General features: G+C 44.2%; 1 protein-coding gene across 1 annotated transcript; it reads left to right on the top strand.

Annotated features, from left to right (window-relative positions):
- The first annotated feature begins 448 nt into the window (after positions 1–448).
- Positions 449–24,176, top strand: LOC140911933 (interleukin-6 receptor subunit beta-like). The gene is made up of 5 exons (XM_073346093.1): positions 449–557; positions 1,289–1,432; positions 3,859–3,955; positions 14,870–14,951; positions 21,696–24,176. Exons 1-5 carry the CDS (start codon positions 449–451, stop codon positions 22,185–22,187), a joined length of 924 nt encoding a protein of 307 aa, XP_073202194.1. The 3' UTR covers positions 22,188–24,176.
- The last annotated feature ends 3,011 nt before the right edge of the window (positions 24,177–27,187 follow it).

The following is a 27,187-nucleotide window of genomic DNA, read 5'->3' as shown; positions in this document are numbered from 1 at the left end:
ATTGTGGCTAAGATCACAGGGATCCCATGCTATAACTGTGAGGTTTATGCTTTGTGCAAAGAGAACTCCATCTCTTTCCAGTCTCTCAAACCCTGGTCCCATAAGTGATTTTCATCTCTGTTTATCTCTCATCAGATAAAGGGGAATTTGAAGGTATTGTTGCTGCCCTTTGTCTTGGCATCACATCCACCATGTTTTTTCTACCCATCATTTGTTCATTGATGCTTAGAAGGTAAGAGGGTAGTATTGATTTGGCTATTGCACAGCATAAGTACATTTCCTGACCTTGCATTCTGTAGTGTTGAGTCATGTCTTATTTTTGCACAACTAGTCTTTCTAATTTGAAACTAGAAATGACAAGTCCTTATGAGACAGGATGCAAAAAAGCAAGTTATACTGATAATTTACACAATTCTTGTGGGTTTGGAACAGCTTTAACAAACCAAGAATGTGCAAGCTACAGATGACTAAAGAGGCTTCTTTGCCACAAACTCAGAATGTTTTAGTCTTTGATACAGCTGCCAGTCCAGTTACCATCTCATACATCAATGGGATAAGTATGTAATACCACCTACTGTCCCAAAAATAGATAAAACTTCTTATGCAAGGAATAATTGTCCAATTGATAATTATGGCCTATTTTTCCTGATGAACTGGGATCACAGTCCTATTACAGTAGGACTGTGGATTGATTGTTCAAAGCCACATACAGATTGATATAATTTAGAAAGTCCCACTAGCCTAAGTAGTGCATCAAATCCCACTAGTGCAAATCTGGGACATGATCTCGTACCACCTCCAACATTATGTTAAATGAGTGAAGAGGAAACAATGAGGGGAAGAAGACAGAGATAACAAGGCACCTGTTGAGACATGATGGTGGTTTTTCCCATTTTGTGAGGAACTACTTTCTAGCTCAAGTGGTAGAGGCTCATGCTTTTAGCACTGGAGTTCTTGGGTTAAATACCCAGGCAATTACCTATACTGGAAGTTTATGGCACACCATCTTCAAATAGCCATACACTGAGATTGCTTGTTCCAGGATCCGGATTAATTTCAAGAAGAGAGGCTACATAGTGGGTCCCAATCCCAGCATCCGCCACAGAATGCTTCCTCCTTTGGCACCAACCGTAGAAGGTCTGCAGAGTATGGTTTCCTACAGGTTTGGGATGAGGGCATGAAGTTGGGCCTCTTCTCAGCTACAGCTTTATGGGCTTGTTCCTATGTACAGCTTGAATTTGGCTCTAGTGTTGTACATTTGCTGATCCCTCACCCTCTTGTGTTGCAGCTGTTGCTGTCAATTCTTCTACCACCTGCTACCTGTTAACAGGACTTAAAGAAAAAACTGCCTATAGAGTACAGATTTCAGGAGTCACCACTGCAGGAGAAGGAGCCCAAAGTCGTTCACAGTTTTTCACTACTCTGAAATATGGTACCGTGAAGTTCTTTTTGTGACTGTGCTGTGCTGCATTGATTCACACCATAAAAATGGGTTGTGGTATTTTATTCCAAAACCTCAGCCCTGGGCAATATTAGCCATGAGTAGAACAACCTGTAAAACTGAGAGGCGGAGCTAGGAAAAGGGTGATCATGTTTACCCCTCCTTTGACTTGAAGGAGGGGTAAACATGATAGACTCCCATGAACTCTCTTCAGCAGACAAGCAATGAGGGAGGCCTATAATTTCATTCTGGTCAGTTTTTGTACGGCACAAAAAACAAACAAACAAACCCACACACCAAGGGCTTGAAGCAGACAGAAATGGGAAAGGAACTAAAATTCCCCTGCAAACATGAAATGGTTCATCATTAACTTAAACCAATTTTCATATGAGAACACTTGGATATAAATTGGCCATGAATAAATTTTATGCTGGAAGTTTAAAGAAGGTTTCTATAAACTCTCAGAAGAGTGAGGTTCAAGAACAGCCTCCCAACAGGAACAGTGGGAGGCAAACAACCTAACTAGTTTTAAGAATGATCTAGATAAATTTTAGTGGGATTTGATGGGGTTGCTTGGGAAGAGGGGGAGGCTGGGCTTGGTGGCCCAAAGAGTTCCTTTTGGGTTAGTTTTATGTTCCTAAATCTCATGCAGGACTTTAGCTGGTCAGCTGTAGATGTCAGGAAGGAATTTCTTCCTTCCCACCCATCCCTGATGTAGTCGGAGTTTTTTCCCTTCCCTTTTCTGATGCATCAGAAAAGACCATGCCCAGATGGGACTCCGGAAAAGGTGGGCTAGTGCACTGAGGCTGTGTAGAGAATTTTCTTGTACCATTCACTTGGCTGGTGGGTCTTTCTCACGTGCTCCAGATCACTGATTGCCAGATTTGGGGTCAGGAAGGAATTTTCCCCCAAGTCAGGATGGCAGGAAACTTGGGGTCAGGGGTTGTTTTGATTTGCTTTTTTGCCTTACTCTGCAGCATGGGCCACAGGTTCCTTGCTAGAATCGTCTGGATATATCTCACCAAATCTGGATATATATCTCACCAAATCAATTCCCTGCCATTGCAGGGGCCTCGGACATTGGTTCACCTCAGTCCCTTGTACTCTCTACCTGTGGCACATAATAGTTTAGTCTCCTGAGGGCTGTATTACATTAGTTTAATCTAGGTTATTGGGTTCAATATAGGGATAACTGGGTGGGTTTCCATAGCTCGTAATGTGCACGAGGTCAGACTACATGATCTGTTGGTCCCTTCTGGCCTTAAAAACTGTGACATGCTGCCGCTAAGGAATCAAGCTTGGTACAATCAGTGAGTAAAGCAAGGACACACTGTTTGTATCAGATTCTATTTGCACTAACTTTCAAATGAATGTGACCAGTTACTGACATGGCTGGTTAAAAAAAAACAACAAATTTTGTTATGAGAAAAATTATGAATTTCAGAGTTTTTATTTTGAAGTGTCTATTTTTTCAAAGTTTCACAGTTTACTCATTTAAAAATATGAAAAATTATCAAAATGGCTGATGTATTGTTTACCAAAATCCATTTTTTTGGAACTGAAAAAATTTACAACTGTTTAAAAAAAATAAAATTCAGCCAGCTTTATTGTAAGTGTTGTTTGTGTCCACACAAAACTTAGTTAATACTTAGTTCTAATCATGCATTGACCACATCAACAGCATATGATTATCTTCCAGTAGCCAGGTTAAAATGCTGTTGGTTTTGCTGAGTATACAGGACCCTCTACCTGCCATCTAGGTAACCAAGATGGCATGTACTTCCTTACAGCTTTGTGCTGGTGGTGGTCTTTGTGCATCTCCTCTGGGCACTCAGAAAGGGGGCAGAAAGGGGTCTCTAGCAATACTTTCCCAGAAATTGTTGATGCAAATAATGGTAGGCAGCGTAGTAGGTGTAGTTACACAGCCACGGTTGACATGGTTGTGTTGTGAATAAAGCTGCCTTTTTGTTGTAACCAGGTCAAATTAGCAGGTCATCAGCTGATTACAGAATCAAGGTTATAGTTATAGGGGACAAAAGAGGAGATCCTGGGACCAAAATGGCCCCTGATTTAATTTAGGGCTACTCTGAATTATGCTGGTTGAAGCAATCTCATAGTCTGGGGCTACAGATCTGGCCCATAGCTTAGATGGGGCCTTACAAGGCAAAGTACTCCCTACTCCACCCACTTTTTATACAGCTCCTTTCTGTGGTCAGCTTTTGATTTTAAAGGTTTATCATTCAGTCATGTGTGGAACTTGAAATTAGTTTTCTATTGATTTGATTGTGGCTAAGATCACAGGGATCCCATGCTATAACTGTGAGGTTTATGCTTTGTGCAAAGAGAACTCCATCTCTTTCCAGTCTCTCAAACCCTGGTCCCATAAGTGATTTTCATCTCTGTTTATCTCTCATCAGATAAAGGGGAATTTGAAGGTATTGTTGCTGCCCTTTGTCTTGGCATCACATCCACCATGTTTTTTCTACCCATCATTTGTTCATTGATGCTTAGAAGGTAAGAGGGTAGTATTGATTTGGCTATTGCACAGCATAAGTACATTTCCTGACCTTGCATTCTGTAGTGTTGAGTCATGTCTTATTTTTGCACAACTAGTCTTTCTAATTTGAAACTAGAAATGACAAGTCCTTATGAGACAGGATGCAAAAAAGCAAGTTATACTGATAATTTACACAATTCTTGTGGGTTTGGAACAGCTTTAACAAACCAAGAATGTGCAAGCTACAGATGACTAAAGAGGCTTCTTTGCCACAAACTCAGAATGTTTTAGTCTTTGATACAGCTGCCAGTCCAGTTACCATCTCATACATCAATGGGATAAGTATGTAATACCACCTACTGTCCCAAAAATAGATAAAACTTCTTATGCAAGGAATAATTGTCCAATTGATAATTATGGCCTATTTTTCCTGATGAACTGGGATCACAGTCCTATTACAGTAGGACTGTGGATTGATTGTTCAAAGCCACATACAGATTGATATAATTTAGAAAGTCCCACTAGCCTAAGTAGTGCATCAAATCCCACTAGTGCAAATCTGGGACATGATCTCGTACCACCTCCAACATTATGTTAAATGAGTGAAGAGGAAACAATGAGGGGAAGAAGACAGAGATAACAAGGCACCTGTTGAGACATGATGGTGGTTTTTCCCATTTTGTGAGGAACTACTTTCTATAGTGGAAGAATGTTGCATAATATCCCCTCCCCCAGAGAACAGTCTTTTTAAAATATTATTTTTACAAAATGTAAACTGAAGGAGCTATACTCTAATAAAATAAATAAATAAATAATAAACCATGACTGGTTGCACATTAGTAAACTATTGGTGTGCATCTGAAAATGCACCAATAGTCTACTAATGCAAAACCTGTCATAGATTACTATAAGGAAACCCTGGAACCCTGCCCCCATCTCCGTTTTTTCTGCTTTAACTATTTCTCCTGTCATTATCTGACTTGATTAGTGCTGAGTGACTAGAGCAGACAAGATGTCAAAACCATAGCCTAAGGTCAAATATGGTCCATGGCATGATTTATTCTGGTCTACTGCTCCACCACAACTCTCCTCCCTGCAGCAACTACTCATCCTTTCTGGCCTCTCTCTGGCTTATCGCTACTTTCAGAATTTGAGGCTCATTGATATCTGTTCTGTAGCCGGAGGTGACAGCTTGAGTTTGTGTCAGGGCACTGGGAAATAGTGTGTCAAATCATGTGAACCTGTTATGATTTCAAAGTTTGGAGCATGCCAAAATAAAACCAACCAACCAACCAACCGAAAACCTGAAGACTGACCCTACCCTTTGCATGAGAAAAAATATATAAACATTTTTAAGATTCCAGAAACCTACATAACAGTTGTTTCTGACAGGATATTTTTGGAGGGTGGGGGTAGGGGGCAGGGTGGAGGTCTAAGAAAATGAATTCACTCAGTCACATGAGCTAGGCTGATTTCTTAAAAAGTGCATCTAAAGGCAGAGCAGGCAGACAGCTTGAACTCCTTCAGTGACTTCCGGAAGCCTCTCAGCTCATGAGAGCAGAGTCAGAAAATGTTTATTCATCCAACAAAATACAATCTAGCTTTGAGGTATTGCACTGATAATATTAAAGTGAATCATTTTTAAAAAAAACACATACAGAGTGCTATTCTACTGATTTCATATGCAGAGAGAATTGGGGCCAGGAGATTCTCAACAGAGTCCAAGTTAAATTAATTCTACTCACACTGACTTCAACAGGAGCAGAGTTAGGCCAACATTAACTGCTTTTGAAATTCCTTCCCTGCTTCCACATTTTGCTCTCCACCATTTCCACTGGAAAATAATTGCCAGAAGCTCCGTTATTGTTATGGAAGTGCCAAACTAATCAGGATGGAGCCTTGTGTTGCTCAGAGCGATACAGAGGTAGTCTCAGTCCCTGTTCTGAGAAGCTTACAGTCTAGGATGACCCATATTAAGGCTGGGATGGGAGGGGTAATGATACTCTAGATATAATTTTTATATACATATTGTAATAGAGACTTACCCAATCTGGCTCTGGGCTTGTCTCCTGCCTCAGTTTCCCCTTGCCTTGAGATGGTTCTTTCTGCCATGGCCTTCTGGTCAAGTCAAAAGTCCTCCCCTTCCAGAGTATAAGCCAAGTCCAAACACACACAAGTCTTCCATGCCACACTCACCTGACACAGTCCTCCTTTCAAGGGTTCATTTTCTCTTCCACACCACACTCTTTCAGCATTACCCTTCTCCTGGGCTCAGCTGTAGCCTTCCTGGGCACTACTCGGTCCTTTCATCCACCCTTCATTCACAGGGTTCAATGCATCACCTCACCAGGTGGCAGCTTAAAAAAAAAAGTCACTCCTGTCTTCCGTTAATAGCAAGGGTCTCTGTAACCCCTCACAGAGTGACAGCATAGGCACACCCAGCCTCCGCTACAGATGCCCAGCCTTGGGAACCCAGAACACCTGGGCTGTCTGCCCTGTTATCCCAGGCTATCCTGCGTTCTTTCCAGGGCCTCTTCCCACATGCTTCCAGGCCTCCTATTGCTCCTTCCCACTTTTTATAGCTCACAGACCTACTTCCATGGAGTCTTCCTGTTCACTTTTCACAGAGCATTCACTTACAAGCCCTTACTAGTGGAGTCTCCCTCATCCACTCTTGACAGGCTGCTCTTATCCCCACAGCAGGCCTGCTATTATCACCTAACTTCAGCAGGCATTTCCACCACCTGGGGGAGGTGAGTAGGGTTGTCAACTTTCTAATCACACAAAACCAAACACCCCTGGCCTGCCCCTGAGGCCCCCACCCCTTCTCCGAGGCCCTGTCCCCACTCATTCTATCTCTGCTCACTCTCCCCTACCCTCACTCACTTTCACCAGGTTGGGGGCAGAGGGTTGTGATGCAGGGGGGTGAGGGCTCAGGTTGGGGGTGTGGGCTCTGGGGTGGGGCCAGGGATTAGGGGTTTGGGATGCAGGAGAGGGCTCTAGGTTGGAGTGCGGGGGTGGGTATGGGCTCTGGCCTGAGGGCAAGGATGAGGGGTTTAGGGTGCAGGAGGGGGCTCTGGACTCAGGCCAAGGGGTGCAGGAGGGGGTGCAGGCTCTTGCTGGGGGCATGGGCTCTGGGATGGGGCCAGGGATGAGGGGTTTGGGGTGAAGGAAGGGGCTCCAGACTGGTGCAAGGGTGTCGGGGGGGGAGTGAGGGCTCCGGCTGGGGGTATGGGCTCTGGGGTGGGGCCAGGATGAGGGGTTTGGAGTGCAGGAGGGGGTTGGGGTAGGGTGTGCAGGGTAGTGAGCCAAGAATGCCACTGGTGCATTTGAGCCCTAACCCTCTTAAAGGCCCAGCTCACTCTGTGGCATGTATACTTATTTCCATTTTAGAGTAGTTTTGTATTTATATAAAATAGTATCACCTTTCTCCAGCTGCCTCTCAGTTTAACCATCAAATACTGTCTGATTTCTTGTAGGCCTGGAGGCCTAGCTTGAACACATACATGGTAAAGTTAGCCAGAGTTAGAGGTGGCTAGCTTTTTAAAGCTTGTTATTTCTCAGGTCCCAAGTTCAATAAGAGATTATAAATCACGTTGAGGTGGTGTTCATGAAGGCCCTCAGCTGAAGCTAATTTGAACAAGGCTCATGAATTTGGTTTTACCTTGGTAAAGCACCACAGGTTTTCCCCCACCACTAACCCTAATAGGATTTAAGCACAGAGGCAGACATACTAGCTAAGCCCTGAAAATGCAGCTAGAATTTGGATTTTATATCAAGTCTGCATGAGGAAGTACCTATTTGTTGTAGCAACCAGACAAGGTACTAACAAACTTCAACAGGCCTTTATTTTTAAAGTGGAAATCTCTTTACCAAGCTGCTGCTGCACCCTCGGTAGCTCTCACTCCGCCTCCTCAACTCCTCCCCATTTCCTGTCCTTTCACACTCCCAACAGCCAGTGATCCCAGTTTAATAATTACAAGGAGCATCTAAACATCACATTCCCTCCTCTCTTAAGAAACTCTCCCAATTAAAATAAACATTGTTGTTCTAACCACAGGAACAAATATGAAACAAGACACTATACTGCTGGCAGAAATGTTACACTGAAAACACTGTAGATACTACATAACAGTCTCTAGTCCAGACAGGTGGTAGCCTGGGTCTGACAGGCTGTCTCTCAAGCCCTGGTTCCAGTGCAATGTCCTGTTGTGTTGATACTAAGGTGAAGTCATCCAGTGCAGACTGGGTGTTGACGTAATCTCCTCTTGGTGCATAGGCAGGTGCAAGAAAAGAAGCATTCTATACTCGCCCATCAGAAAGTTGATCCCTTCTTCTCTATGATTTTTTAGAGAAGCTGTGAATTTATGGTCCCCTTTGCATAAAATTCCAGGTTTTTGTATTCTAACGAAGGAACCACACTCTAAAACTTTGGTTCCTTAGCACCCCACCGCTTGTCTGTGAAATCCTTATACTTTGCTTGGTTCTGTTCAACTGTTTTTCTCACATCATCCTCGGTTGGGGCCTCAGGTCGTGCCTTTAACAATCCAGCAATGTTCAGTTTAGTATTCTTCTGTTTCCCATGCAGTAACTCTGTGGGTGATCTTTGCATTGTGGCATGTAGTGTAGCCCAGTATGCTTGCAAGAAATCAGTAGTGAAGGTTATCCACAATCGCCCTTCCAGTTTAGCAGTTTGCAAACTCCCTTTCAAAATTCTGTTAAACCGTTCAATTTCCCCATTGGCTTGAGGGTAATATAGGGATGACCTTCTGTGTAAAATGTTCCTCTCTGCTAGAAAAGTTTCAAACTCCAGGGAAGTAAATTGACTACCATTATCTGAAACCAGTTCTTTGGGGTTATCTTCCCTGCTAAAAACTGAAGAGAGGAACTTAATTCTGTAGCAGAAGAGATTTGCGATGTAAACGCTACCTCAGGCCATTTACTGAAATAGTCTATTAAAGTGATGGTATAACAGCAGTCACTTGGAGCAGTATCAAAGGGTCCTACAATGTCCATTGCCACTTTTTCCCATGCAGATTCAGGAAGAGGAACAGGCTGTAATGGAGGGGTATATGTCACTGCTGTCTTATCATGCATTTGGCAAGTGACATAGGTTTTCCAGCCTGGGAAATTGTATGCCCCAGAAAGGAGAGTTCGGTTTGTCTAAATTTGCATTTGGACCTATTGAGCTTGAGGCCTGCTTTGCCGATGCAGTTTAGTACAGACGACAGGTTATTGTCATGCTTCTCAGAAGTATTTCCAAACACGATAATCATCCAGATAGCACTGAACTCCATATTGATTCTTCAGAATCAATTACATCATTTTTTGGAAGGCATTTGGGGCAGATGCAAGACCATATGCAACACGTTGAAAATGAAATAGTCCCTCATGTGTAATAAATGCTGTGAGGTCTCTGCTATCTTCATGCAACATAACCTGGTGGTATGCGCTCTGCAGATCAAGAGTAGAAAACATCTTTGCTCCACAGAGTTCTGCAAATACTTCTTCTATGTGAGGAAGAGGATGGCTGTCAATCACAATAGCTTTATTTGGCTCCCTTAAGTCCACACAAAGGTGAATGGCTCCACCCTTCTTCTGTGTCACTACTATATGTAAAAAGAAAAGGAGTACTTGTGGCACCTTAGAGACTAACAAAGGTATTTGAGCGTAAGCTTTCGTGAGCTACAGCTCACTTCATCGGATGCATTCGGTGGAAAATACAGTGGGGAGATTTATATACACAGAACATGAAACAATGGGTGTTACCATACACACTGTAACCAGAGTGATCACTTAAGGTGAGCTATTACCAGCAGGAGAGGGAAAAAAAAGACCTTTTGTAGTGATAATCAAGGTGGGCCATTCCCAGCAGTTGACAAGAACGTCCGAGGAACAGCGGGGGAAGGAATAAACATGGGGAAATAGTTTTACGTTGTGTAATGACACATTCACTCCCAGTCTTTATTCAAGCCTAAGTTAATTGTATCCAGTTTGCAAATTAATTCCAATTCAGCAGTCTCTCGTTGGAGTCTGTTTTTGAAGTTTTTTTGTTGAAGAATTGACACTTTTAGGTCTGTAATCTAGTGACCAAAGAGATTGAAGTGTTCTCCAACTGGTTTTTGAATGTTATAATTCTTGACGTCTGATTTGTGTCCATTTATTCTTTTATGTAGAGACTGTCCAGTTTGCCCAGTGTACATGGCAGAGGGGCATTGCTGGCACATGATGGCATATATCACATTGGTAGATGTGCAGGTGAATGAGCCTCTGATAGTGTGGCTGATGTGATTAGGCCCTATGATGGTGTCCCCTGAATAAATATGTTTCAGAGTAGCAGCCGTGTTAGCCTGTATTCGCAAAAAGAAAAGGAGTACTTGTGGCACCTTAGAGACTAACAAATTTGAGCATAAGCCTTCGTGAGCTACAGCTCACTTCAAAGGCTTATGCTCAAATAAATTTGAATAGACACGTGGTCACAGTTGGCAACACTTTGTTGCAAGGATAGGTTCTTGGGTTAGTGATTCTGTTGTGTGTTGTGTGGTTGCTGGTGGGTATTTGCTTCAGGTTGGGGGGCTGTCTGTAAGCAAGGACTGGCCTGTCTCCCAATATCTGTGAGAGTGATGGGTCGTCCTTCAGGATAGTTTGTAGATCCTTGATGATGCTCTGGAGAGGTTTTAGTTGGGGGCTGAAGGTGATGGCTCGTGGCGTTCTGTTATTTTCTTTGTTGGACCTGTCCTGTAGTAGGTAAGTTCTGGGTACTCTTCTGGCTCTGTCAATCTGTTTCTTCACTTCCGCAGGTGGGTATTGTAGTTGTAAGAACCCTTGATCGAGATCTTGTAGGTGTTTGTTTCTGTCAGAGGGGTTGGAGCAAATGCGGTTGTATCATAGAGCTTGGCTGTAGACATTGGGGCGTGTGGTGTGGTCTGGATGAAAGCTGGAGGCATGTAGGTAAGCATAGTGGTCAGTAGGTTTCTGGTATAGGGTGGTGTTTATGTGACCATCGCTTATTAGCACCATAGTGTCCAGGAAGTGGATCTCTTGTGTGGACTGGTCCAGGCTGAGGTTGATGGTGGGATGGAAATTGTTGAAATCATGGTGGAATTCCTCAAGGGCTTCTTTTCCATGGGTCCAGATGATGAAGATGTCCTCAATGTAGCGCAAGTAGAGTAGGGGCATTAGGGGACGAGAGCTGAGGAAGCGTTGTTCTAAGTCAGCCATAAAAATGTTGGCATACTGTGGGGCCATGCGGGTACCCATAGTAGTGCCACTGATTTGAAGGTATACATTGTCCCCAAATGTGAAATAGTTATGGGTGAGGACAAAGTCCAGCCACCAGGTTTGCCATGACATTATAGGGGATACTGTTCCTGACGGCTTGTAGTCCATCTTTGTGTGGAATGTTGGTATAGAGGGCTTCTACATCCATAGTGGCTAGGATGGTGTTTTCAGGTCCACACAAGAGATCCACTTCCTGGACACTATGGTGCTAATAAGCGATGGTCACATAAACACCACCCTATACCGGAAACCTACTGACCGCTATGCCTACCTACATGCCTCCAGCTTTCATCCAGACTACACCACACGATCCATTGTCTAAAGCTAAGCGCTACGATACAGCCACATTTGCTCCAACCGCTCAGACAGAGACAAACACCTACAAGATCTCTATCAAGCATTCTTACAACTACAGTACCCACCTGCTGAAGTGAAGAAACAGATTGTCAGAGCCAGAAGAGTACCCAGAACTTACCTACTACAGGACAGGCCCAACAAAGAAAATAACAGAACACCACAAGCCATCACCTTCAGCCCCCAACTAAAACCTCTCCAACACATCATCAAGGATCTACAACCTATCCTGAAGGATGACCCATCACTCTCACAGATCTTGGGAGACAAGCCAGTCCTTGCTTACAGACAGCCCCCCAACCTGAAGCAAATACTCACCAGCAACCACACACCAGAAACACTAACCCAGGAACCTATCCTTGTAACAAAGCCCGTTGCCAACTGTGTCCACATATCTATTCAGGGGACACCAACATAGGGCCTAATCACATCAGCCACACTATCAGAGGCTCGTTCACCTGCACATCTACCAATGTGATATATGCCATCATGTGCCAGCAATGCCCCTCTGCCATGTACACTGGGCAAACTGGACAGTCTCTACATAAAAGAATAAATGGACACAAATCAGACGTCAAGAATTATGACATTCAAAAACCAGTTGGAGAACACTTCAATCTCTTTGGTCACTAGATTACAGACCTAAAAGTGGCAATTCTTCAACAAAAAAACTTCAAAAACAGACTCCAACGAGAGACTGCTGAATTGGAATTGATTTGCAAACTGGATACAATTAACTTAGGCTTGAATAAAGACTGGGAGTGGATGTGTCATTACACAACGTAAAACTATTTCCCCATGTTTATTCCTTCCCCCGCTGTTCCTTGGACGTTCTTGTGAACTGCTGGAAATGGCCCACCTTGATTATCACTTTTTTTTCCCTCTCCTGCTGGTAATAGCTCACCTTAAGTGATCACTCTGGTTACAGTGTGTATGGTAACACCCATTGTTGCATGTTCTCTGTGTATATAAATATCCCCACTGTATTTTCCACTGAATGCATCCGATGAAGTGAGCTGTAGCTCACAAAAGCTTATGCTCAAATAAATTTGTTAGTCTCTAAAGTGCCACAAGTACTCCTTTTCCTTTTTGCCAATACAGACTAACACGGCTGCTACTCTGAGTACTATACGTGAAACCCATTCTGAGGAGTCAATCTCTTCAATAACGTCCTTTCGAACAAGTTTTCTCAGTTCCTCTGAAACAGCTTCCTTGACTGAAAATGGTAAGCGCCGTAACTTCTGTCGTACAAGCATCACATTATTCCGCTTTTTAACTTTATGCAGAAATCCATAAGCACAGCCAAGTTTCTCCTCAACCTGGTGTTGGGTCCCAGCTGAAACTGGTGTGTGTACTGCAAAAGTGCTTTGCTGAGGAAGATTAATTCGTCCATTAACTACCCTGAGATTTAAAGCAGCCAATATTTTTCAAATAGCACACCAAGTGAAGTTTGGGTTCAGTAAGAGGCACATCTTTAAAGTAATGCAAATTTGATGGAATCAGGTAGTATAGATACTGCTGAGCCAGTGTCCAACATTAGCTGAATAGAGTGTGATTTGCCTGAGGGTATGACAGAAACGTTTACAGTGCACTTTATTTGTTTTGGAATATGTGCAGTAGTGATTTTGTCCACGCTCAGCACAGTAACATCTGGTATTGTAACTGCATGCACCTGTTGATTGAACTGGCTGCTGCGATATACTTTAGCAAAATGCCCAATCTTTTTGCAATGATTGCACTAAGCTACATTTGCCGGACATCCTGTATAGCTTGCAAGGTGTTGTGGGGATCCACAGTGAAAGCATGTATTTTGAATTTGCTGATTCGGTGGTTTTTCATTAGTTTTCCTCTTGTAATTGTTTGTCTGCAGCGACAGTGAACTTTTCTTCAAAGGAGTCACAGCCTGGACTGTGCCTCCTGTATCCATGCTCATTATTTTGGCTTCAGCTGTAGCTGACTCAATCTGGGTAGCAATGGTTATTGCTTTTTCTAGTGTAAATTGTGGTTCTAAAAGGAAGCGTTCTCTTACATGAAGCACGGTTGTTTTCTCAATGAGCTGGTCTCTAATCATCTCATCTGCCATATTCCCAAAGTCACAAGTTACAATCAGACTCCTCAGGGAAGCAATATACTGCATTATAGGCTCCCCTGTTTTCTGCTCATGCTGGCAAAATCTGTAGTGATTAACTACTACATTCACTTTTGGCACAAAAAAGGTCTTTAATGCAGTGAGTGCAGTCTCATATTTATCATCTTCAAGGGGAAACGTGTAAAATATATGCTGACCTTCTGCTCCAAGGCAGTGGATTAGCAAAGCATGCTTTCTTACTTCAGAAATCTCTGTAGCACTGATTGCAAGCAGATAAGTCTCAAACATATGGATCCAGGCAATAAAAGCAATTGGAGGCTTACCTGGGCTTTGCAGAAAGGGTGCAGGTGGGTTCAGAGGCAGAAGATCCATCCTCGTTGCCAAAATGTTGTAGCAACCAGGCAAGATACTAACAAACTTCAACAGGCCTTTATTTTTAAAGTGGAAATCTCTTTACCAAGCTGCTGCTGCACCCTCGGTAGCTCTCACTCCGCCTCCTCAACTTCCCCCCCTCCTTCCTGTTTCCTGTCCTTTCAGACTCCCAACAGCCAGTGCTCCCAATTCTAATAATTACAAGCAGCATCTAAACACCACACTATTGCTCTACAGTTAGTTCACTGAATACCATGTCTGATCCTTCAGTCAAGTAGGTGGATCTCCCATTGTGTCGGAGTCCTAAGCAAGAGGTGACATGGGCTAATATAGCTCTGCTGCACTCTGCCTTCTAGTCCCTAGGCCTCCACAGGTTTGTAGCATCATGGGGGAGGAGCAGATGCTTGCTCTTGATTGATGGGCAGATTTCTAAATGGAAACTGATCTATAAGTTGCTACTGATAAGACAAAGTAAACCTGCAAGGGAGGAAAGGGGGTTGGAGGAGCCAGGAAATAGTGATGGATTAAAGAAAGAGAAAGTGGATATGCAGTATAGATGGAAAGAGAGTCACATACTGATGGCCTTCATAGCTCGTTAATTACACTAAATAATTTTGCATCAGAAACTCACTAACTTACTGTGAAAATATAGACTATAGTTTGGGACCTCCAATTTGTGTGTTTGTGTGTGTTGTTTATAGCTGCTAGAAGACATCCTGGTCTGATGTGCATGAAAATACTGACAAACTATGTACATGACTTGTGATGAAAACAGAAGTATATGAAGGCTCAGTCATTTAATTGGAGCCTCAGTTTAAAAAGCATGTCTTTCCAGGTCAAGAAAATTGTGCTGGCCAACTGTCCCAGATCCAAGAAACAGCAGCGCTATCCAAGATGTGGCAAGAATCAGTCCACGGGTATGAAAAGTGTTTATGAATGGGCCCTTTCAGTGAATTACAGCAGCACTGATTACTAGCGTCTTCTCTTTTTAATTGTGCCTGGTAAATGTACAGCATTAAAGATCTAGCAGAAGCTCTGGTTGTATTAGGAACATAGTGTCAGGCTTTTACAGGGGATTTTCCGACTCCTTTTTAAAAAGGTTCTATTGATTTTTTTTCCCCAAGCATTATGCAACATGCACTGAGGCAAATGTGTGAAAAACAAAGACAAAAAACCATGAAGTAACTCAAAAAGGAAAAAAAAAGTTACTTTTTTGACTTATACAAAGTCCATTATGTAAGAGTCAATAATCACCAGGACTGATGGTTTCTTGAGAAATCCAGAGTGTGAAAGTTCACGTGAATCTGGAATTGTTCAAATACACAATTAATAGAATCCTGGAATATATGAAAGTTAGATAAAACATTTTGAACCAAAATTCACAGCTGCATCACAAAGGAGCTGGTTTCTGCTATCTGATTCTGGGACTAGTTCTTCACTGACCTCAGCTTCAGCACACTTCTGAGGGCTTTGGGGGTACTCTAACTAGTCAGAGACTAATCACAGCAAGACCTTATATTCCAACCAAGTATTGCAAGAACTCAGTAGTGTACTCAAGTCATGAATTTTCCCTGTCTACACCTGCCTGCCATATGTCATCTGCTGGGGCAGGGGCCAGAGGAGCTAGCTACATCAGCGCTGTGTTAGCAAATTGCTAGCTAAAAGATCCATACTTCAGTGTTTAAGAAATCTCTAGCTTATATGGGTCAGGAGGATCTCTCATTTTTGCCTACTGTTGGGTTTCTTGCGCCTTCCTGTGACGCATCTGGTGCTGGCCAATGTCTAAGCTAGGATACTAGACTAGATGGACCATAGGTCTGATCTAGTATGGCAGTGTTTATGATCATATCCTGCTGTGTTCCGTAGCAGAGTGGATCTGACTTTTTTTTAGCCTTTTTTGTATTTGTTTTGGTGGTGGTGGTGGTGGTGGTTGTTTTAAAACACTTCCAGATTTTTACAAAGTATGAGTAGGTAAAATAGTATGTTCATGGTCAGTTAGAATCATGGAAGATTAGGGCAGGAGGTCATCTAGTCCAACCCCAACTAAATCATCCCAGCCAGAGCTTTGTCAAAAAGGGCCTTAAAATCCTCTAAGGATGGAGATTTCACCACCTCCCTAAGTAACCCATTCCAGTGCTTCTCCACCCTCCTAGTGAAATAGTTTTCCTAATATCCAACCTAGACCTCCCCCACTCCAACCTGAGACCATTGCTTCTTGTTCTGTCATCTGCCACCCCTGAGAATAGCCTAGCTCCATCCTCTTTGGAACCCCCTTTCAGGTAGTTGAAAGCAGCTATCAAATCCCCCTTCACTCTTCTTTTCTGCAGACTAAACAATCCCAGTTCCCTCAACCTCTCCTCGTAAATCATGTGCCCCAGGCCCTAATAATTTTTGTTGCCCTGCCCTGGACTCTCTCCAATTTGTCCACATCCTTTCTGTAGTGGGGGTCCCAAAACTAGAAGCAATATTCAAGATGTAGCCTCACCAGTACCAAATAGAGGGGAATAATCATTTCCTTCAATCTGCTGGCAATGCTCCCACTAATGCAGCCCAATGTTAGCTTTCTTGGGAACAAGGGCACACTCTTGACTTATATCCAGCTTCTCGTCCACTGTAATCCCCAGGTCCTTTTCTGCAGAACTGCCGTTTAGCCAGTCGGTCCCCAGCCTGTAACAGTGCATGGGATTCTTCTGTCCTAAATGCAGTACTCTGCACTTGTCCTTGTTGAACCTCATCAGATTTCTTTTAGCCCAATCCTCCAATTTGTCTAGGTCACTCTGGACCCTATCCCTACCCTCCATCATATCTACCTCTCCCCCCAGCTTACTGTCATCTGCGAACTTGCTGAGGGTGCAATCCATCCCGTCATCCAGATCATTAATGAAGATGTTGAACAAAACTGGCCCCAGGACCGACCCCTGGGGCACTCTGCTTGATAACGGCTGCCAACTAGACATCAAGCTGTTGATCACTACCCATTGAGCCTGACGATCTAGCCAGCTTTCTATCCACCTTATAGTCCATTCATCCAATTCATACTTTTTTAACTTGCTGGCAAGAATACTGTGGGAGACCATATCAAAAGTTTTGCTAATGTCAAGATATATCACGTCCACCACTTTCCCCTCATCCACAGAGCCAGTTATCTCATCATAGAAGGCAATCAGGTTGGTCAGGCATAACTTGCCCTTGGTGAATCTATGTTGACTGTTCCTGATCACTTTCCTCTCCTCCAAGTGCTTCAAAATGGATTCCTTGAGGACCTGCTCCATGATTTTTCCAGGGACTGAGGTGAGGCTGACTGGCCTGTAGTTCCCTGAATTCTTCTTCTTCCCTTTTTTAAATATGGGCACTATATTTGCCTTTTTCCAATCGTCCAGGACCTCTCCCAAGTTGCCACGAATTTTCAAAGATAATGCCCAATGGCTCTGCAATCACATCAGCCAACTCCCTCAGCACCCTCGGATGCATTAGATCTGGACCCATGGACTTGTGCATGTCCAGCTTTTCTAAATGGTCCTTAACCTGTTCTTTCACCACTGAGAGCTGCTCACCTCCTCCCCATACTGTGATGACCAGTGCAGCAGTCTGGGAGCTGACCTTATCTTTGAAGACCAAGGCAAAAAAAGCATTGAATACTTCAGGTTTTTCCACATCTGTCACTAGTTGCCTCCCCCATTCAGTAAGGGTCCCACGCTTTCCCTGACAGTTAGTGACATTTAGCAAAAATAAAATTAAAATATTTGGATTGTTGAATTTAGAAAGAACGATTACTTACGCCAGGTTCAGTAAGATGTTTTAGCCACATGGACCCCACTGTAGGTGCACATAGGCCCCATGAGCACAAAATCAGATTATTTTGGCCAGCAAGGTCTGCTGGGGCCACACATTCACCCTGGTTACTCTTGCCCACCCCACCCAGGGCATAAAGGGAGGAGTGGGCACAACCATCCCACAGGATTATGTATTAATGAAGGCACTTGGGGTATTTCTGCACTGCAAAGGAAAATCCATGGCACTGAATCTCAGAACTCAGATCACTTGACTTGGGCTTGCAGGGCTTGGTCTTAGGGGCTAAAAATAGCAGTAAGACGTTCCCACTCGGGCTGTAACCTGTAACCTCTCCCTCCCCTTCCTCCTTCCATCTGCCAGGTTTCAAAGCCTGGGCTCCAGCCCAAGCAGGAATGTCTGTACTGCTATTTGCAGCCCAAGCCCCACAAGCCCAAGTTAACTGACCCAGGCTTTGAGACTTGATACCACAGGTTTTTCTTTCCAGTGTGGACACAGTTTAAGACCACAGGACTCCACAGTAGCAAAACAGGAGGACCAATCACGGCAGCCATGTGGACATGTTCTATGTTCTATCTACATAAAGGCTTAGGACCACACTGCCAAATGGGCATCCAGTCTAGAACCTGCCACTAAGTAAAAATATGTATTGAATTCCAAGTTGATGCCATGAAAATCTGATAGAGGGATACTCCTAAAACATATCAGGAAGGTTCCTTGAGACCTAGTAAAGTGTGCTTTAATTTGAGAAGCAGCAGCTAACGTATGTAGTTCATAGAAGACCTTAATACAATCAGATGCCCATTGTGAGAAGCTCTGGGTCAAAAGAGCCTGCTCTCAAAAGCTGTCCCCAAACTCTATAAATAGCCATGGTGACTCAAAGATTTTTGCTCTACTGAGGTAGGAGAAAGCTCTCAGAACAAATGTATGGAGCATTGCTTCCCAGGCAGAAAGAATACTGGTAAGTGTATGTATTGATTTAAAAGTAAGTTTGAGACTACGTTGGATAAGAGTTTTGGGAGAGGTCCAAGAATCACCTGGGTTTTGTATATAAGGTGGTCCTACCATTAAACACTTGATTGAATCTGGCTCACCCTTTCAGCAGAGATACTAACTACCCAAAATGCTGTCATAATAGAAAGATGATATGATGCCATAGGCTCAAAAAGGGATGTTCCATTAGTGCCGAGATACCACATTTAGTTCCCAGGGAGGGAAAATTCTTTAACGGGTAGAAACACATGGATCAGGCCCTTCAGAAACAGTCAGGTGAAAAAATACTGTGTGAACCTGAATGACGGGGAAACAGGTCGATATTGTCGAATGACTCCTAAATTGAGCTGGTTGAAAGTCCTGAATGTTTCAACGACAATAAAATGATCCGGAACATTGACCCTGAGCAACCCAAAGCAAAAATCATTTCCACCTGGTTTTATATGTTAACGTTTCTGCTCTGCTTCAAAATGCAGAACAATTCCTGGCTGTGGAACTTAATCAGCGAGCCTCCATGCTGTTAGGTAGAGAAATGATGGACCAGGTTTAGGAGCAGACAGTGATTCTGTGAAATCAGCATCCAGAAGATTTGAAAGAGTGAAGGGCAGTTTAATCAATAGATGTATCTGCCAGAGTACCAAAACTGACACACCCATCCTGGTGCTATCAGTATTAACAAGGCTTTGACCTATCTTATTTTACTCAGGACTCTCGAAATTAAGGGAATTCTGTGGTAAGGCATCCTACAGGTTTCTGTCCCACTGACTCATAAATACAGCCAAAAGGGAGCCTGGGCTCACATGTCTCCTCAGGACAAAAAGCATGTGACATTTCTTGTTCAAGTTGCTGGCAAAGAGGCCTATGGTCAGAAGAGGTCATTTTAAGATAAGTTGATCAGGGACTAGAGCTGCATCAATAACTGATTTTTCAGTTCACTGGCAGTTCTGGAAAAAAATTTGTTTTGGGTCCACATAATTGCATCCAAGGTCATACAGGGCACATGTGTGGCTCCAACGGACACAGCTGTCCAAAAGAATCAGATCGTGTGTGCAAAGCGCACATTTGCCCATATGTAAGAAACCCAAAGTATCCAGCACACAGGTGCAAGGTGTTGTGATTTCCATCTGCAAGATGGAAGACTTGTATAGCGAAGTTCTCCATCCTAGAATGTCACTCCAAAATAGGTACTTGGAGGGAAAAATACATAGCTGGTATGTGGCCATAATGTTACTGTACACACAGCAGAGAGAGAAGCTGTGGAAAGAAATCAAGTCAGTTAAACTGATACTGTAAGAAATATTGCTGTGCTGATAACATGGCAGAAATAGAAATAATGGTTAACAGATGAAGCATAAAGGCTTTTGGGGGAAAACATAGCTCAGAATGAGTAGGCAGCAGAACAAGGCAGCTACTTTTGGAGACATTACCTAGTGGTAACCTGACATTAGCAAAGGCTCATGAAATGTGATAGATGCACCCACATACACCAGTGAGCATTGTGAAGTTGTTAAATAGAAGCTGATTCCCTCAGGGAATTTCACTATAGTCAGAGCGCTCACAAAATTTCTTCAAGTCAAGAACGAACACAGTCAAGTAAATCAGTAGTAAATTCCTAGAAGAAATAAAGGAGATCAAGCATATGATCAAAAGTACCTACTGCAAATTTCCCCTGCAAACTCAGATGGGATACCAGATATCACAATCTAAGAAAAATTCTAGGAATTACTGAATTAAATCACTGAACTTTCTAATAGCTGCAGTAGTCATAAGTACCTCACCAATATAGAGCATGCAAAGATTAGGAACACAGGAACTTCCATAACTGATTGGACCAGCAATCCAGGAAATCCAGTAGCCAATCTCCAATAGTGCCTATACCACATTCTTCAGAGCAAGGTGCCAGAATCACTTTAAGGGACAATTATGGGGTAACGTAACCATCGGAAAGTTTTGTTCCTTAGACCGCTAGAGGATGGCTTCTGCTATGAAGCAGGCAGTCATTCTCCAGCTCATGAATGGGAGTCAGAAAGAATGAATGAAATACAATAAAGTCTTGATCATTTCTCAGGTCATCAATGCTAGAATGCACCTGCTCCACTTAAAATAAGTGAAGATTGAAGCAGTTACTGGTGGGTCAGAGAACATGACATCCAGTCTGTAATTTAAGATAGATAATGGAAAAACCAAAGCAGTGTCACCAGAAAGGAAGGATGCTATTTATGGACTATAAAAAGCCTTTCCATTCTATGTGTTTTGTGATAGTTTGTATGGCTCTAACAGGACACACACATTTCTAAGCGGGTAGTACCTGGCTTTACATCACACACTGCTCTGCAGTTTAGCCAGCCAAAATATACAAAAGCTTTCAACACAATCTTTACCTAGACCAAAGGGATAGTGAAGCGACTAGAAGGCACTGCAGATGGACGTTGATATCAAAGGGTAATTAGGCAGAATTGCACTGTTCAATTCAACCGGTTAAATGTTGATATCAACATGTGAATCACACAGATCAATAGTTATAGGGCCCTGCACAGAACATCCTGCAGTTTACATTTCATTACTTATGTGTTACCTACCTCACCTCACTTTAACAATGAAGGGATGGAGAATATGGTCCTCTTGGGCAGAAATATTTATTTCCCTAATTAAGTTTCTCATACCAATGCACATTGTAAATGGAATTTAAAGAGTAAATAAAATAGCTTGGCCAGCTCAATTAAACAAGAAAGTAATAGCTGCGGCCAGGCTTCCCATTTCCTGACTTTGTTTTTCTATTGCTTAGTATTAGTAAATTATTTATTTCAATATCATAAAAGTTTACACTATGTGCAGAAACATGCAATTATTTTTTTCTTTCCATTTCATTTTGTTTGTAGGCTAGCCAGGGACCCACTTCAAGGCTATTGCTTCAAACACAAACAGACAATGATACTACCAGCCTTCATGTGATAGAAGAGGATTCAAAGGCTTCTTTGAAGCTGCAGCCCTTTATTGAGGACACAGAAGACAACAGTGAGTGTGATGCAGGCCACTCTGAAAGTGCTGGTGGTAGCCCAGACACCTGTCCAAGTCTTTTGAAAATCCCTGAAAAAGCAATTGCAACCGAAAAAGAAAGAGTCAGCTCTAGCATGAGGGCACCTCTCCTAAGTGATTACACCAGCATGGAATTCAGTCAGAAAGCCATGCTAAGTCTGGCACTGAATCTCCTTCCGCGGGCTGTCCATCCTCACATGGAGGGGAAACTGAACAACAGGCCAGGAAAAGTGGAGCAACGCACACTGTTTACTCCTCAAGACTATGTGAAACAGAACCAGGTGGTGTTTACACCAACTGGACCAACACTGATGGAAGAAGCCAGTTTGAGCTGAGGTCTCTCAGTGCCTCCCCGTGACATAGAAGCAAGCCCCAAAACCTTTGATGTTTGATTGGAGCAGTTACAATATTTTAGGATGGTGATTCTGTGAATGTTGATTCTTCTTTGCTTTAATAAGTTTCACAGATAAAGTAGTTTGTGCGTATAGTTACATTAGCCATTTCAGGCCCTTGCTCTTACCACAAATCATACTCAACTAAGTTTTGCAGTCATGACATGGACAAAGCTCCAGTTTGGGTCCACCAAAGATGTCTAGCTGGATATGGCTCCTTGCTACTTTGAGCCTGATAATTTGTCAGTGTTACTGTAGTAAATGCAATGTGGTCTAGTGACTCAGCTGCAGCACTGGTAGACACGAACCCTTGATTCTAGTCCCAGCCTTGTTATTTGTTTGCTGTAAGCAAGTCAAAATCTCCAAAAGTGGTGTTTAATTTTGGATGACCAATTTGAGATAACGAAGATCCGATTTTCAGAGCTGGTTAACAAAGCCCTTCGATCTGTTGGAAAGGAATCCAACCAACTTGTCTGTCTTTTGCATTTTGGGGCAGTGTGGCAACTTTCTCAACAAACTTCCTGTTCATTCCTTCCAAGAGATGTTCCTGATCAGCTTGTGTGTTTGGTCATTGAGAAGGGTACAGGAAATCCTCAAAAGCGGGAGAGCAAGTTTTCAGCCATATCACACTGGGCTCTGATAGTCTTGGCTCTCACAAGCCAGGCACAGAATTTGCTCAGTATATGGATAAGACATCTTCAATGAAAACCTAAGTGGTTACTGTAAGTGATGTTAACGAGCCAGACTCTTTGAGTCAATGATATATCAACCCCCAAGGCAGATGTTTCGCTGATAGAGGTGGCATCTTTAGGATGAGAAGAAAAACAAGCCCTCGTGGCCACCGGAGACCCTGTGACACTTTCTGCAAGAGTGGGAGTATTTCCTAGACAACCTAGCCAAACTCAGAGGAGGAGGAAATGATTCCCCTGAGTTCAGCACTTCACATTGATACAGCACCTTACATCCTGAAGTAGTGGTGCTATTATGGGTGTGCACCGCCTTTTCACCCAAGCAGCAAATCCAAGTTCAAGGCCCTGTGGGTTGTTTCCACTAGGAAGTGAAAATAAAATAGAGGCAGGTATTTCTTTGATGCAATTTCTTTGTTTATGTATACAGAATGTACAAAGTCCAGTTTCCCCAAACAAAAGAAGAAACAACAACAGAAAACAGCATCCTTTCTTTCAGCCCATAACCCCAACCCAAAACACCTCTGTAGCTTCTTCCAGGGCCACACCATGCTATGTCTCTCTCTGTCCTGAGTTTGTTTACTTACTCACACACACACACACCACAGTCCTTCCACCTAGATTGTATGTTCCTGAGCTGACCTGCTTGTTCCTTTGTTTTGAGCTTGTTTAACTGTCTTTTACAGTTCTCTTAAGTGAAGGGTGGTTAAACCTGCAACAGGCGCTATGATTTCCAGCTTTATATAAAATGGGGGTGGGGGGGATGTGAGAAAACCTGGATTTGTGCAGGAAATAGCCAGACTTGATTATCATGCACATTGTGTAAAGAGTTGTCACTTTGGATGGGCTATCACCAGCAGGAGAGTGAATTTCTGTGGGGGGGTGGAGGGTGAGAAAACCTGGATTTGTGCTGGAAATGGCCCACCTGATGATCACTTTAGATAAGCTATTACCAGCAGGACAGTGGGGTGGGAGGAGGTATTGTTTCATATTCTCTGTATATATATAAAGTCTGCTGCAGTTTCCACGGTATGCATCCGATGAAGTGAGCTGTAGCTCACGAAAGCTCATGCTCAAATAAATTGGTTAGTCTCTAAGGTGCCACAAGTACTCCTTTTCTTTTTGCGAATACAGACTAACACGGCTATTACTCTGAAACCTTCTTGTAACTGTTGTTCTTAGAGACGTGTTGTTCATGTCCATTCCAATCAGGTGCGTGTGTACCACAGGCATGACAACCAGAAGATTTTTCCCCTAGCAGTATCTGTAGGATCAGCCTGGGTGTCCCCTGGAGTTGCACATTCATGGCGCCCAATATAGGGCCCTGCTGACCAGACCCCCGCTCAGTTACTTTATGCTGGGTACTCTGACAGAGGGGTAGGAGGGTGGGTATTGGAATGGACGTGAACAACATCTCAAAGAACAACAGTTATGAGAAGGTGACTAACAGTTTTTTCTTCTTCGCGTGCTTGTTCATGTCAATTCCAATCAGGTGAATCACAAGCCCAAATTCAGATGGCGGGGTTGGAGTTGTGCACTGATTGGAGTACCGCTCTACCGAAGGCCCCATTGTCTCTGGCCTGCTGGGTAATAGCATAAAGTGTGTATGGAGGATCATGTCATTGCCCAGCATATTTCCTGGGTAGGAACCTGAGCCAGGAAAGCCACTGAACAGGCCTGCACCCTGGTGGAGGGCACAGTGATCGGAGGGGCAGGCACTCCTGCCAGGTTGTAGCACTCTCGGATGCAGGACGTGATCCATGACAAAATTCATTGAGAAGAGACTGGAAGACCCTTCATTCTGTCTGCCACAAATTGTTGAATGGACTTCCGGAATGGTTTTGTTCTTTTGACGTAAAGGGCTAGCACTCTGGAGACATCCAAATAATGAAGCCTTTGCTCCCTGCTACTCGAGTGCACCATAGGATAGAACACTGGGAGGAAGATGTTCTGGTTGATGTGAAACTGGGAAACAACCTTTGGTAGGATAGCTGGATGTGGCCTGAGCTGAACCTTGTCCTTGTAGAACATGGTGTAAGAGGGCTCTCATGTTAGGGCCTTGAGCTCAGACACCCTCCTGGCTGAGGTTATCACTACCAGAAACACCACCTTGTACGAGAGGTAGAGGAGGGAGCATGTCGCTAGCAGTTCAAAAGGTGGTACCATCAGTCTGGAAAGGATCAGGTTGAGGTCCCAGGCCGGGACTGGCTGCCTGACTTGCAGATAGAGTCTGTCGAGACCTTTGAGGAAACGACTGACCATAGGGTTGACAAAGATTGACCAGCCCTCTGAGCCTGGATGGAAGGCAGAGATGGCAGCCAAGTGAACCCTTATTGATGGCATGGACAGCCCCTGCTGCTTGAGATGGAGGAGATAGTCTAATATGAGTGGCATGGAGGCGAGCATTGGGGACAAACGGTGCTGCGCCGACCAGATTGAAAATCTCTTCCACTTGGCAAGGTAGGTAGCTCTGGTGGAAGGTTTCCTACTGCCAAGGAGGACTTGTCTAACCAGGTCTGAGCAAGAGAGCTCTGTCCGGTTCAACAGATTGAATGGAAGGACTGTGAACTGGTAGTGGGTGTCATTCACCACAAACCTGAGGTATTTTCTGTGGGACAGAGTTATTGCTATGTGAAAGTATGTGTCCTTCAAGTCAAGGGCAGCATACCAGTCTCCTGGATCCAATGAAGGGATGATGGAGGCCAAAGAGACCATGTGGAACTTGAGCTTCTTCACGAACTTGTTGAGCCCTCACAGGTCTAGGATGGGCCTGAGCCCACCTTTGGCTTTCGGTATTAGGAAATAAGCTTCTCATGACCATCCCTGTAGTCATGGTCCGGGCAGCCGCACCAGCACAGTCAAAAGCTGCCTACAAGGAGGCCCTAGAAATGAGTTTGCCTTCCTCCACAAGGCATTAAATTGGGAGCAGGAGTCTGGTGGTAATAGCGTGGCAAACTTGACCAATGCTCTGCAGGTGTTAAAGAAGTACCTACTAATGATGGCCTGCTGGTTTGAAATGCGGAGCTGCAAACCACCGGTGGCGTAGACTTTTCTCCCGAAAAAGTCCACCTTTTTCACCTCCTGATTTTTTGGGGAGGATTCCTGAAACCTCCGATACTCCCTTTGCAGCATCCACCACCAAAGAGTCGGGCAGAGGAGGAGTATAGAGATGCTCACATCTCTTTGAGGGGACGAAATAGCATCTCTCATTTCTCTTAGCTGTAGGGGGCAAAGAGGCCGAAGTCTGCCACAAAGCTTTTGTGGTCTCATTTATAGTTTTGATTAATGGCAGTGCAATACGTGAGGGCCTAGAGGGGGAGAGGATGTCCACCATGGGATCAGCATCCTCTTCCAGTTCCTCTGTCTGGATCCCCGGGTTCTGGGCCACCCTGTGCAGCAACTGTTGCAGGACCCTGTTATCTTCCAAGGCCGGGGCTATCGAAGTGCCCGCAACCACCTCATCTGAGGAAGATGAGAGCACCAGCATATGGCCTTGGTAACTTCCCTCGGCACCAAGAGGGTCACGTTGTTCATTGGGCTGCTGGTGCCGAGGAGGTCAGTGTCAAGGAGGTCACTGGTGCTGGGATGGTTGCCAGCGCCGGGGCCTGAGCAGCAGGCGGAGGTATCAGCATTGTCTCCAGTGCCAGCTGCTGTGACATGACCTTTGCCGACCTGGATCTTGACACCTGGCTCTGACCCTGGGCTTGATGATAGGCCCAGGGAGTCCAAAAGGGCCACTGAACTGGTGGTTGCCATTGAGGTGGCCACGCCACCGAGATCTAGACCTCCTGCTGCTTGACCTATGTGAATGATAGGACTCTGCCTCAGACTCCGAGGTCTCCAAAAAGGAAGACCACGGAGGAGTGGTACTGGGTGGTGCCCATGAGCAGCACCAAGCCTCTTGGGATTGGTGCAGTCCCCACATGTGGGCAGCCCGCACTGGGAAGTGGCACAGCAGAGATGGGGAGCAGTGTGTCATCAACTCCGGCTTGCCCCTAAATGGAATAGGAGGCCAGGTTATGACTGGTGACTCAGCCCTCCTTGGAGAAGGCGGTGCAATCAGGCGAATAAGGTCCTGCACCGCCTCAAAAGTCTCTGGAGTGGAGGGGAGTTGAATGTGCTGGCCATGGCGGTCTGGAGAACAGTAGTGGGCCAGACTCGACTGGACCCCTTGCTGGGCAGAAGTCGACAAGTTTCAGGGAGGTGCCGGGCCCAAAGTAGGCTGCATGGACTGAGGCCTCCCTGCCGCTAGCTCCT

The sequence above is a fragment of the Lepidochelys kempii genome, chromosome 5 (genome assembly GCF_965140265.1).
Source record: "Lepidochelys kempii isolate rLepKem1 chromosome 5, rLepKem1.hap2, whole genome shotgun sequence".
Lineage (NCBI taxonomy): Eukaryota > Metazoa > Chordata > Testudines > Cheloniidae > Lepidochelys > Lepidochelys kempii.
Note: the sequence above shows the minus strand (reverse complement) of the source record. Positions and strands in the feature narration are given on the sequence as shown.